The sequence below is a fragment of the Euleptes europaea genome, chromosome 19, assembly GCF_029931775.1.
Source record: "Euleptes europaea isolate rEulEur1 chromosome 19, rEulEur1.hap1, whole genome shotgun sequence".
Classification (NCBI taxonomy): domain Eukaryota; kingdom Metazoa; phylum Chordata; class Lepidosauria; order Squamata; family Sphaerodactylidae; genus Euleptes; species Euleptes europaea.
In genome coordinates this window covers 2,614,746-2,628,340 of record NC_079330.1, presented here as the reverse complement: position 1 = coordinate 2,628,340, position 13,595 = coordinate 2,614,746, and the positions used below count along the sequence as shown (strand labels likewise).

Here is a 13,595-nt window from a genome sequence, read left to right as displayed (position 1 = left end):
CTGGAGAGCACTGCCAGTCTTAGACAATACTGGCCTTGATGGACCAAGGCAGCTTCATGTGACCATCAGTCTGATTCAGCTGAGCCTTTCCTAACTTTGTACAGAGATCCACACCATAGAGGGACCCAATCCTGCCACTACTTTCTGCCCTCACATTCATGAGAAGGAGCTGGTGCTTTTCAACATGAAACTGGGATAACTGCCCTGTATTAGGACTTTGAATACGACACCTGCAACACAATGCCCTCCTCTGCCATATGGAGGCCAAACTCTTAGCTTATCTCTGTGGCTAAGTCATCCTCAACTGGATTTTATATCCAAGAAAAGCTGGAACTCCTTGATCCCATCCTTCGTTCACAAAGCCACAAGGTGGATTAGAAGCACAGGCTTCAAAATGCTTTTCACGCACATGTCCATCAAATCCTGCCTGCCACACACAGGATTAATTGCATAAGAGCTCTCATGTTCCTACTGTGCAAAACATCCACTCAGGTTTAAACAAGGAATCCAAACTTCTATCAACACAGGGAATGAGAATGAAAGAGAGAAACAGCCCGTCACTTCTAGAGAGAAAGATATAAAATGTATGGATAACTGAAATGAGGGCTGCCTTTTCAGCACCCAGCAATGTTTGTAACATGTCTCAAACTCATTAAATTCATTCTCATGCCTCAAACTCATTCTCTGCCACAAAATCCTATGATGGCCACTAGGATAAATAAAGGAAGTCAGTCCTACATCACAACCACTTGGTCTGTGCCTCAGCTAGATTCAAGTACAGACACAACATGCAGCGTCCTCTGCACACCCACTGCAGAATTGCTCATTCCCAGCTGTGGCTGAATGGAAGGTGGCAAACTAGAGCAGTAATTCATGCAGAGACACAGCAGGCAACCTCTTATGAGGAAGGGTGGGGATATTTTAATTGCTTCCAGCAGCATGCTAGCAATTCTCCTGTGGCATACTGCAGCACGGCAATTGCTAAGCTACACTCTTAATTACAGCTTGTAAGTTATGCAAATGGAGGGGAGGGGGGAGTACGTGGAGCCCCTGCATTCATCAAAGAAATAAGACAGCCAAGTCGTGAAGCAAGTGCACGGGGAAGGGGTTGTTTATTCCATCCAGACGAGCTCTTTATTTGAGCCATGAGACCTGTGCAGAACTAAGTTTTACTATCTTTTTTCCAGACTCACTTTTCACATACTGGAAATAGCAGCGGGCCTATTAAAAGTGTGAGGTTTCTCTCCTCACCGTTCTGAGGAACACACCTCAAGGAGATGCCGGTCAGCAAAAAGCTGGCCACAAAGTGCGATTCCCAAATGCTTTTTTATTTGCCTCTGTATGGTAGCGAACTGAGACCATGAATGCCTCCTGTTCCCCCCCCCCCACTCCTTACGGCCCTTGGCTGCAGGCGGGCGTGGGAGGAGAGGCAGGAAATGCCATTACCTGGCCATCGGGTTGTAGGCCTGGGCCAGAGCCCAGCAAGAGCGCAGGGACGGCGACGAGGAATCTTTCAGCAGCTCCAGGCTCAGCCGTCGCAGCCACTCCAGCCAGTCATCTTTGGAAACTCTCCTCGCCGCTCCCCAGGCCTGAAACACAAAAGACACTTTCATTGACCGCGGAAAGCCAGGATACAGACTGGCTCGACACCCTCGCTCGCTCACTCCTCTCCCTGTTCATTTTAAGTTTCCCCCCCACCCCCAGCGTTACAATTCACTTAAATGCAAACATTTTAAAGCGTCTCCATTTACTAATATCCTAAGCTAAACAGGAAGCTTCAAAAAGTTTTCTTCTAAACTGCAATGTGGGTTTCTAAGAGGGGAAAAGGTATCCTAGCAACACTACAGCAACTCATTTGACATCAATATACTGGTATTAAGTGTAAACCGTTAACTGGATGTGGCGATTGAACACTTTGACTTTCTCCAATGAAAGGCAACCCAGTGCCCAAGAAGTCACTGGAATGTGTCTGACCCCATCCCAGCTTTTGTTTAGGATGTTATTCTGACCAGCTGTAAATAGCCAGCATGGTATAGTGGTTAAGAGTGGTGGTTTGGAGTGGTGGACTCTGATCTGGAGAACCGGGTTTGATCTCCCAGTCCTCCACATGAGCGGAGGAGGCTAATCTGGTGAACTGGATTTGTTTCCTTACTCCTACACATGAAGCCAGCTGGGTGACCTGGAGCAAGTCACACTCTCTCAGCCCCACCTACCTCACAGGGTGTCTGTTGTGGGGAGGGGAAGGTGATTGTAAGCTGGTTTGATTCTTCGTTAAGTGGTAGAGACATTCGGCAAATAAAACCAACTCTTCTTTTTCTTCCCCATTTAACTGCCATCTTTTTGTAGGGGTCCCCTCCAACACACACACAGAGTGGAGAACATTCAAACCTGCCATCCCCCAGCCTGCATGCCTGAAGTGACAGCAGTCCAGACAGCAATGCCACAAATTGTTTAGATTGTTTCTCAAACTTCAGAAAATTGAGGCATGTTCCATTCTTACCCTCAAGTTAAAATCTGAGGCACGCTTTATTCTTGCATGTGAAAAGGATTACTTAAGAGCATGTAAGAGCTAAGGATTCCTTACCTACAGTGGCCTCCAATACCTGCATGAGTCACTGTTCCGGGCATGTCCCCTGACTGCTTGAGGCAGCACATCCAGAACAGGGACTCATGAGATTCAACATGCAGCCTCCTCTGAAGGAATGCAAGTCTTCTGACTGTCGAGCAAGTGAACGGTCAAATCACAATCGATGCAGAATGACCAGCCTCTCACAGAGATGGATTTGCAGAAGGCAAAGCCAGAGAAATGGTTCATGCAGAGAGACAGCAGTCAGCGTGCGAACAGAGCTACAAGCTCACACGAGTCTTTATTTGGCCAATTTATTCTAGCACTGACAAGGTATGAAAAAGGACAGGAGACATTTATTAATGCTGAAATATCACAGAGGTGCTGCAAACTACCACACAGCTTTCCTAAAAAACATCCCTCCCAGCCAGGTGAGATTCCCTCACCTTTCACAGCTCAGTAGAGGAGAGAGTCACACATTCAGGCAACTCTTTTTAGCTCTTGCCATGGGGTGCACTTTGATCATACGCATTAGATGCAATTGTATTAATGCCTGGCCAAGAACAGATGGAGGGGAAAATGTTACATGCAATGAAAACTCCTGGGCAGCTAGACATGTTCCTGGCTGGTGGCCCTAGAGTTGGCAGTCGTTTGCACGGCAGCCTGTTGTACAGAAATAGGACATTTTGATTTTAGCCTCCTTTTATCAAACTGGGAGACACTTGGCATATATAGTCACAACATTTGCTGTGTCTGCCTAAAACTGATGCAATAGGCACAGATTGTAGCTAAGTGCATTTTGGACACTGCCGCCTTCTGTTTTGTGTGTTATGATTCTTTCGTGTTAAATAAACTGGCGTAAGCTGTTTACGCGGGACCTGAACGGGTTCCTTTTGCTTCCTGATGCAGCGGCACCCCTACCCCGCCTACCTTCTGCAAGTTGATAGTGCTGACGTGCAGCTTCTTCATTGGACCTGTTTCCACTGGGCCGCTGGCTAACGCCTCTCCTTGGTTACTCCTCTGCATTCGGTGCTGGTAGATGAGGGGGTCTTCTTCCTCATCGGCGAGAGTGTAGCCCTAATTCAGAGCGGGGAGGGTATTAACCAAGGCCATATCTGGCTCTGCAGGTCTGGCACGGTGTTGCTCATTCACTGTCCGCTCCTTTCCGTTCACATATCCTTTGGGGCTACGCGAAGGTGACTGAAGCAGTCTGCCAAGTTTGGGTGTCTGTCCACGTCCCGAATTTAGACTTAACATTTCATCTGTCCCAGGTATAGCCCTGTTGTATCTTGTTGGCCTTTTCCAGCAGTATGCTTTATGGCAGCTTTACAGCAGTTTTGCTGTACTAAGATTCAGCAAAAAAATAATAATCATGACTTTTCAGGCACTAGCCGGTAGTAGTTCCATCTCAAAGGGCCGGGGGGGGGGGGTTTCTGAGACGGACACAATGTCAACAGATATGGCCAGTGGGAGAAAAGGCAGCCACCAAGTCTCCTCCACTGGGCCTGGATCCAGCTCCAACTGGCAGCCTCCTCATCCCAACTGCTAAGGCCAGATTAAGCAGGCAGGCATGCTTCCCCGTGATGCCTGGATCCAAACCTCCATAAGACCTGCTTTCCTGAAAACCTTTTATTATATTATCTCTGTATTTTAAATTGTGACAAGCTGCTTCAGCAGCTTATTTGGGGCTAAAAAGGAGGGGCCCAAATTAAATAAAAAATTCCCCTTTTGGAATTTGCAGATGTTTTGCAAAGAATTAAACACAAGATATTTCTTATTTCTTATTTCACAGCAACCACCCGACATTTGAGTGCAACACTGAAGCCACATGATCATGCAACGAACACAGGAGGATCAAAATGCGGAAAGGTACAAATCAAAAAGGTTCATTTTATCCTTTGAATCAGATCAATAAAAAGCTTGATGAGAAAATAATGGAAGGAGGGGGCAGACGGGCAGAAGGCTAGGCCAGATATATGCTTCTCCTTGAGTAACAGGAAGGACAGTGAACAGACAGAATGAAACAATAAAAGGCCTTGACCTGCTCTGTTCGCACACAAGTATGATGAAATTTATTACCTATCAACTGAAGGTAAATGTGCAGAGGAGCCCCATAGTTCCCGAGGTAATACATCCCCCTCCCCTACACACGCAAAGGGCCCTCCCCTTTGCCCCTTCACTGACCTTCACAATCCGGCAGATGAGAACATCATACCGCTGGTGGTTGATCCTGTGCCTCACCAAGACTTTGTTCACCATCGGGATAAAAATCTGATACTGCAGATTGGGGTGGGGGGGAGAGAAGGAAGTCATCCTCACCAGGTCTGTGATTAAATCCACCCACTTCACTGCTCCCATTAGAAGCAACGAAAGCCACCCCCCAAATCTAAGGGATTAAAGTTGGTCACCTGTCCAGTTTAAAGTAGATTTAATCGAATATAAACAAGCCCTGGTTAAAGTATTTTAAAGCATCAATTTTGCTACAGCAACAATAGAAGGTGCTTCAGTCATCAACACTTTTACACGGATGGCAAAACAGAAACCAAATGACTATTGCAAAATATACTTTTCAAAAGGTTGTAATGAATTATTGTAACCTTTAAGGTAAGGTTTTTAAAAACATGACTAGTTCACTGATTCTTCCCTCCCCCGCCTCCAAATTGGCTCTTATCCTGGAATATCAGGACCAGCCTACAGTTTCCACATTATTTCTGTTTAAATTTTTTATTAAAGTAAAACCAACTGCTGCTACTAAAAAAACAAGAGTCAGCTAGAGCAGGCCACTGTGAGACCGGGGGGGGGGGGTCCTGTAGGAGATGAAGAACAAGAGGGCAAGCAACCTTTCCTAACAATTTGGGGATGGGGGCGCAGATGACAACCTATAAACCATCATTCTCAGTTTTGTGGGACGTTTGACAATATATGACCAGCCTACTAACTTGGATTCCAACCCTACAAAGAACATTGTTGGTGGAAGCGGGTACTGTTAAACCTGACGAAGTTTACATTAGAGGAAGGAAGGGAGTCGTACCAACAAACTCAAATTTTTGTGGGCTTCCTAGAGGCACCTGGTTGGCCGCTGTGTGAACAGGCTGCTGGACTTGATGGACCTCATTCTGATCCAGCATGGCCTTCCTTATGTTCCTATGTTAATTTCAGCCAATTGTTTTGCATTTCGGAAGGGATTTTTTTTTACCTTCTTCCCAAGCTGGAAGACTAGTGATGACAGCGTGTCCATGGCAGTTGTCCGGAGCTCTGGGCTCTGGTCAAGGGTCCGCACTATGGGGTGGATAATCCGTGAGGCGTAATCGGTAAAGTCCAGAGACTCTGTCAAGCGGTCCACAGTTTCTAAGGCAGCTCTGAAGTTATGGGAGAAAGGAAGCACTGTGATTATGAGGAGGCCGCGGCTCCATGACAAGGGTTTCCAAATTCAACCCTTAGTTAAAAGGATTTCTAGTAGGAAGGCGTCTGTGGAGGACCCCTGCCTGAGACCTTGGAGAGGTGCTTCTCATGAAACCAGGCAGACAGACCAATGACCTGACATAGCCTAAGGCAGCTTCATATGTTCATAAAAATCCTTAAAAGGGGCCATAGCTCAGTGGTTGAACATGCGCTACGCATGCAGAAGGCCCTGTGTTCTATCTCCAGCTTCTTCAGTTAAAGGCTCTCAGGTAGCAAAAGCTGGGGAAGACCTTTCTCTGCCCTAGAACCCGCAGATCCACAGCCAGTCAGGGAAGACGATGCACAGCTAGATGGACAAATGATATGCTGAGTCGAAGGGAAGCTTCAGAGCAAAGTTGGTGACATGATAGCACTTCAAGTACTTGAAGATGGTTGTCATAACAGTTAGAGTGGTTCCTCAGTGGAACAGGCATTCCTTGGGAGGTGGTGGGCTCTCCTTCCCTGGAGGTTTTTAAGCAGAGGCTAGATGGCCATCTGTCAGTAATGCTGATTCTATGTCCTTAAGCAGATGACGAGAGGGAGGGCATCTTGGCCATCTTCTGGACATGGAGTAGAGGTCACTGGGGGTTTGGTAACAGAGGTAGTTGTGAATTTCCTGCATTGTGCAGGGGGTTGGACTAGATGACCCTGGTGGTCCCTTCCAACTCTATGATTCTATGGATCAGAAGAATGCTCTCCACTTGGAAAAGGGGCAGCCCTTTGCACATTAGCGATGGTATGAGCTAACCGTACAGCGGTGAGGTAGTCGTTTCTCATGTGACATGTGCTCAGCTGTGATATGCTTTCCTTCATACGACAGCTCAAAGAAGAACCCGCATGGCATGGGGGTTAGTGTTAAAGACTAGGACCGTGTTGGCGAACCTATGGCACGCGTGCCACTTCCGGCACGCGTAGCCCTCTTTGCCGGCACGCGTGGGTGAGCTCCAAAAGGCCTCCTGGGTCGTCTGTGCCCCTCCCTCTCTCAGCTGAGCTTCCCCCCCACCGTGCGTGCGTCGGCGGGTCAGCTTCCTGCCTCGCACGCACGCGGCTGGCTTCTTCCTCTTCCCCCCCTCTTGCCCCACAACAGCTGATAGGCGGCGGGGAGGCCAGCAGCAACGAGGCGGGGCCTCCTCCTCACCGCCTTCCTCCTCCTTGTCCCCCTCAGGCGGCTCCCAGCAGTCCAGCTCCAGGCTGCCGCCGCCATCGTCCTCCTCCTCAGGCGCCTCTCCCCCGGCTGTTTTCGCCCACCTCCTCCTCCTCCGGGCGCTCGTGGAGGGCCAGGCGGCCCCTCAACAGCCGTGCGTCTGCCGGAGAAAGGCCTGCCATCTCCCGCCGTCCTCCCCCTCTCCCCCGTTCGCGCTCGTCCCTGACTCCTGAGATAAGCTTGTGGGGTAGCCGGAGCCACCCTCGAGTCCTCCGGCTTGGGCGTGGCTGCGTGGCCTCTGCCTTCTCCCTCCCCGCCCCCTAAGGTCGCCCGCAGGCTGGCGGGGTCGCAAGTGTTGGCACCCTCGCTCTCGCCGCCCCTCCTCCCCTGCCCCCGACAGCAGGTGCCCAATGCTGCCGCGCCGGGGCCCAACGTCTCCGCCGTCCTGCGCCATTGCCTCGCCGCCTCCCCAGAGCTGCCGGTAAGGGGGGGGGGAGAACTTCAGGTGTGCATCCTGGAGCAAGTCCTGGGTGGGGCTTGAGGCCCGACCCAGGACACTTCCTTCCTTCCTTACATCCTTTCTTCCCCAGTTCCTTCCTTCTCTTTCCTTTTCCAGTTCTTTCTTTCTTTCTTTCTTTCTTTCTTTCTTTCTCTGTCCCTCCCCCCTTTCTTCCTTCCTTCCTTCCCCAGTTCCTTCATTCTCTTTCCTCTCCCAGTTCCTTCCTTTCTCCATCCCTCCCCCTTCCCCTACTAGGGCTGCCAACCTCCAGGTGGTGGCTGGAGACCTGGCAACCCTAGCAATAATGTCCAGTATTCAGGTTAAATTGCTATATTGGCACTTGGCGATAAATAAGTGGGTTTTGGGTTGCAGTTTGGGCACTCAGTCCCTAAAAGGTTCGCCATCACTGGACTAGGATATGGGGAACCCAGGTTCAAATCCCCACTCTGCCATGGAAGCTTGCTGGGGAACCTTGGACCAGTCACACCCTCTCAGCCTAACCTACCTCACAGGGCTGTTGTGAGGATTAAATTGAGGAGAGGAAAACAATGTAAGACTGAGTTTCCACTGAGGAGAAAGGCGGGATATAAATAAAAGTAAATAAATAAATGAGCATTTTCTTCCCACTTGGTGGTCGGAAGGAGAACATGGATGGTGGGCAGAGAAGTCAGGGGCACAAACCACAAAAAATCTGCAGACTCCGGCTGCTCAGGAAGAGGGAACGGAAGAGGCCGATGCTTACTTGCGAGCTGTCAGCGGGGCATCTGGTGCATCAAAGAGCTTTACTATGGGAGGAAGCAGTAAATGCAGGTAATCATCCAGGTTGGCTCCGAATAGCTGGATGGCATTCAGGAGCTGGAAAGGAGAGAAAGCCCAGTAAGATGGACAGCCACTTCCAAAACAATTCCTTTAAGTTTATTCATTAGCCGGCTTCTAAGAACACCCACAGCCCTGCTCCCGAAACGTCTGTTCAGGTGAAAGTAAGAAGAACCCAGCAAATCCCAATCACACTCTTGCTCAGGCAAATTTATAGTGGTGGGAAAAAAACGCCATGCAGCAAATGCTATGCCTTTGGCCAATAGTCCATTTAGAAGCATTTATGGAGGACATCAGATGCCAACATGCCCCTATCCAGAAGACTATAATCACCTCATATAACCTCACTAGATATGACCTCGCTCTTTGTGGGGAATGTATTCCAGCACACAATGTCTACAGCAAACAAGAAAACCCTGCAGAGTAATTTCTACAAAAACATTCAGTGCTCTTTGTTCTTGGGCTTATGAACGTCAAAAAGCCGTTTGTACAGTAAACAGATCTCGAAAAAGAAGCTGTTTGGATTCCGCCTCCTCTTCCACCGAATCGCCCACCATGATTACCGCATCGGACCCATCCCTGCACCACACCCAACTTGGTTGCAGCCAGATGGTCTCCTCAATGTACCTGTCCACTACACAAAGAAGACCCCAGGCCTGCTCCACCTGCTCAGCATCACACTCACCTTGGTGGAGACGGTGCGGGTGCCGCTGGTGTCATGCATGAAGACCCGCAGCATGTGAGGGATGAGTTGAGGCAGATAGAGCTTGAACTCCCCACCTAAGGCCACCACGATTTGCTCAATGAGGAGGATAATGGTGCTCTGTATTGAGTTGTTCACAACCCAGAAGTCCTGGAGGGAGGGGAAAAGAGGAAAGCTGAGGACTACGACAATCTATTTCAGCAACGAACCAGGTACAAGTCAGGACAAAAAAGTGAGGAGTGCAAAGTGTATGTGTTTTGCTATACAAAAGGTCCCCTGGCTTCACGTCACATTGCAATTTAGCAAAGGAAACTTCTTTGGACTCCTTGGGCGGCAACAGACAGTTGATTTCTCTTTGACAACCAAAGCCTCAAAGGAACGGTCTCCCCGCGCTGCCTTGAAATGCAATCTTCCTCCCGCCTCTCACTCTTCCGGGTTGTCGTAAACGTGTCTGCCTGTTCTGCAGCTGCTGGCCAGGATGCCAGAAGGATCTCGCAGGGGTTCCCAAGGAAGGAAAATGACTTTCCTCAGCACTGTAGTTTTGCTTTTTTGATACCGTGGAGTCTCGTTGTCACCTCCTCTGTTCCCTCTTTCAATGCACAGCAAACAAATGCCATGTCTGATTTCTGTAGAGTCATTTTACACATTCTGATGCCCCATAACCAGATCAAAGGAAACCAGGACCCTATAAACCCTAAAACCTCTACCTTAATAAACCTGTTTGATGTAAATGCCGCTCTTGTAAAATTCAAGCCAAGGATATTGTGCAGAGTCTTTTAATGCCAAGCTGCACTTATGGGATAGCCTGTAGACGCTTCACAGAATTAAAGTGCCCATAAGTTGTCATCTGTTGCTGTCTCGAGGAAAGGTGCTCTTCCTGCCTCAAGACCACGGAAAGCAAAGAAGAAAGTGGAAGGCCTGAAATAGCCCTTTGCCCTGCAGAGTTGGCAGGATTAGAACCAGAGGGAGCACCCCCCTTCTGGGAAGAGACAATTCCATGCCTGGTCTCTGCACACCGTGCCTGTGAATTACATAAGTGGAGTAAACCACCACCAGGATACCTTTCCCCACTACTGGAGAATAAATACATGAACCTCTTTCTTTTAAAGGGATGCTCTTGTAATAATGACTGCTACGTTACAGATAGGTTGGTTTCAAAATTCATTTTTAGAAACACTCAGAAAAGACAATAGTGCTAGGAAAAGTTGAAGGAGGGGCCGTGGCTCAGTGGTAGAGCCTCTGCTTCGCTTGCAGAAGGTCCCAGGTTCAATCCCTGGCATCTCCAGTTAAAGGGACTAGGCAAGTAGGTGATGTGAAAGACCCCTGCCTGAGACCCTGGAGAGCCACTGCCAGTCTGAGTAGACAATAATGACTTAGATGGACCAAGGGACTGATTCAGTATAAGGCAGCTTCATGTATTCATGTGAAGGCAGCAGGAAAAGTGGAAGACCCAACATGAGACGGATTGACTCAATCAAGGAAGCCACGGCCTTCAGTTTGCAAGACCTGAGCAGGGCTGTTAATGATAGGACGTTCTGGAGGTCATTAATTCACAGAAAGCGGCTTAACAGCATATAACACATACACACAGACTTCCATCACATCTTACAGCCATCCTGAAATAAAGAGCAATATCCCTGAAATGCATCAGTTTTTTCAAAGAATACATTTCTTTTCTACCTGTGGATTTTCTTCTCCTAGTTTTTTCTTTCCCCAGTCAGAGAAGACAGAACTGGGCTCTCATCGGACTGACTCAGCATCAACCAGCTCCCCTAGACCCTTAGGATTCTGGGCTGCCTGGTTTGCAGAGCTGAAGGGCAACATACTCACTCTCATGAGGGTGACAATTTCATCCATGTAGGGCCGAATGTGGCTTCTCACAAAGGACACCAACATCCCCAGCTGCTGAAACAGGAACTGGAAAAGAAGAAGAGGGCCTTTACCGAAAAGTAGGAACAGCTCAAAATGGAGCTGGTGACAGACCAACCCACTGGCAAGCTCTTGCTGGCACGTGTGCACCATGGCAAGGGCATGCTCTAAGCCCAGGAAGACGTCTTCTCTCTCACAACCACCCTGCGACAGTCTGCGAGCACTTCTGTGCACATAACAGAGGTTCACAGGCACACGCACACCAAAGGCACGGAGACAAAGCGTAGCAGCTAAACATCCAGACATCCAAGTGACAACCCCAGAACCTGGACTGCCACAGAACGCCAGCTGCACTTGACAGTACTGCCACCCTCACCCCCCCAAACTTGACCCACTAGCCACACTCACCCAGATTTTCCAAGATAGCCAAATTAGGTCCCCCTCCCCTCTCTGTGCCTGGGTGCGTTTGTGGGAAAACAAAATGGCAGGAGAGACCAAAGAACTTGCAAGAAGCTAAACTGAATACTGGAAGGCCCAGGATCAAGACAGTGTTTAAAAATGTAGTTAATTTGTGGAAATCACTGCCACAGGATGCAGTGATGGCCACTAGCTTAAATTGCTTTAAAATGAGATTAGACACTTTTGTGGAGGAGGAGTCCACCAATGGCTATTTACCATGATCGATAAACAGAACCTCCAAGTTCAGAAGCAGTCTACTGCTGAATACCAGTTGCTGAGGGAGGGGCAACAGACAGAAGCACAGGGTATGTGCAGCTTGTGTTTCTATGCCTGAGATCCTGGAGAGCCACTGCCCGTCAAAGGACACAATACTGAGCTAAATGGATCCCAGTTTGAACACAAGGCAGATGTTCAAACGTGATCCCTGACTCTGGTGACTCCAGCCAATAAAAACTCAAGAGATTTATCTTTGTAGAGGGAAGTCCAGGGGTGGGAGAGAACATGGGGCCAACAATCCTGTCTTTTAGGATGGAATAAGACAACCGTGTAACTTATCGCGGGCAAGCCACTAACTGCACAACCTGGATTTTATATTCTAACTGCTTAGGACAAACGGTAAGCGACAGAATCTTAGCCAACAGTGCAGCTTTCACGAGGGAAGAGAAAGGTGCATTTGGCTAGGGCACAAAGGCTTCTGCAGAGTTGGCAGGAACGAGAGCAACAAGCACAGGTGCTGGTCAGGCTCAGGAGGTTTGGGGCTGGAAGAAACAGCACTTTGTGGCAGGACAGGATGTGTGCCTTTGATAGGAAGGAGCAGGTGAACAAGCAAAGGGTGAAGAGGCTTCAGAAGTAGGGGGGAAGCTACACTTCACATACTGATTAGAACTAATTTCAGAGGGTAGCAGTACAAGAGGGAGATTCATGTCCAGCGGCACCTTAAAGACCAGCAAGATTGGTGGGGGGGCTGAGCTTTTGAGAGCCTGAGCTCCCAAAGCTCATACCCCGGAAATCTGGTTGGTCTCTAAGATTTTGGTGGACTCAAGTCTAGCTAATTAGAACCAACTGGCCTTGCAGACAGCTTGCGCATTCATGCTTCTCCAAAATGTAATCCTTGAGCTTCGGGGATACGGCCTTTAAGTAGGGACTATGATGACATGCTTACACACAACACAGGAAGTGCCTTGCTTGGGTGTTTAAATGTCATGTGTACCCACCTCAGCTCTTTTTCCCAGTACACTGTCACCATCTTCTTTTACCTGAAAATTTTTAAAGAGAGTAGGCAAACAAAGCGTAGCTTTCAAGGAAGTTCGATCAAATCAGATTCAGGCACCCAGCAAATCCAGAATTTTGCCTTTCCAATCCACAGAGTGATTCCATTCTGGGAGAGAGTAGGCAGTGCTGACCACAGTTCTAGGAAAACGACTCAGTAACAGCTCACACCAAAAGCGCATGCCAGGTTCCACAAGCTATGCCAGGGTTCCCAACTGTCCACTGCACACACAAACGGCACAATCTAGAGACTGTTGTGTGACCGAGTCGCACTGAAAGCAACGGGGTTTAAGTTTGGGGTTTAAATCAAAAGTCTTAGATGGAGCTTGCATATGTCTAAATTTATCCTGGGCTGCAACTCCATTCAGGAAGCAACAGATATTAAAATACAGCTGAGGCCTTTGCTGACCCAGAGAGACAAATCTAGTCCAGCAGATAAACAAACTCCAGTCTCTTAAGTATTCCAGCTCGCTCAGTAGACCTCAGCCAATACGCGCTCCCTTCTGGGGACGGGTTCTTTAAACAAAGGAAAAGGTGGCCTGAAATTTTAAGAAGTGCTCCATAAACGAGGCCATGCCCGCGGTACGCAGGAGGCAGCCCAGAGCACAGAAATGCAAATCTGAAAAGCCTGATATAAATAACAGATTTTATTTAGGCCTTTAAACTGAAATTGATTCGAGGAACTGTGGTGGGATCTAGGCAGATGCTGAATGGGGAGTTTGCTAGTTGTGGCAATTCATACTTCTTTTCAAGGCAACTTGGGGAAAAGAAGAAAAACAGCACGTTACAGATGGAGAGGTCTGAAGATTAGAAGCGGGGTAGGAGAGGA

General features: G+C 48.6%; 1 protein-coding gene and 1 non-coding gene across 2 annotated transcripts in view; one reads left to right on the top strand and one right to left on the bottom strand.

The window, feature by feature from the left end:
* The window catches only part of MTOR (mechanistic target of rapamycin kinase), a 91,665-nt gene that overhangs the window by 56,874 nt on the left and 21,196 nt on the right, over nt 1–13,595 (bottom strand). The window contains exons 20-27 of the mRNA XM_056865639.1: nt 12,712–12,753; nt 11,000–11,086; nt 9,152–9,319; nt 8,393–8,505; nt 5,763–5,925; nt 4,751–4,843; nt 3,497–3,643; nt 1,447–1,589 (exon numbers count right to left, since the gene is read on the bottom strand). Of these exons, the coding sequence (XP_056721617.1) occupies nt 1,447–1,589; nt 3,497–3,643; nt 4,751–4,843; nt 5,763–5,925; nt 8,393–8,505; nt 9,152–9,319; nt 11,000–11,086; nt 12,712–12,753 (956 nt within the window). The remainder of the gene's footprint in view (nt 1–1,446; nt 1,590–3,496; nt 3,644–4,750; nt 4,844–5,762; nt 5,926–8,392; nt 8,506–9,151; nt 9,320–10,999; nt 11,087–12,711; nt 12,754–13,595) is intronic.
* TRNAA-CGC (transfer RNA alanine (anticodon CGC)) lies at nt 10,386–10,454 on the top strand. The gene has a single exon. It is a non-coding gene; the product is annotated as a tRNA-Ala (tRNA).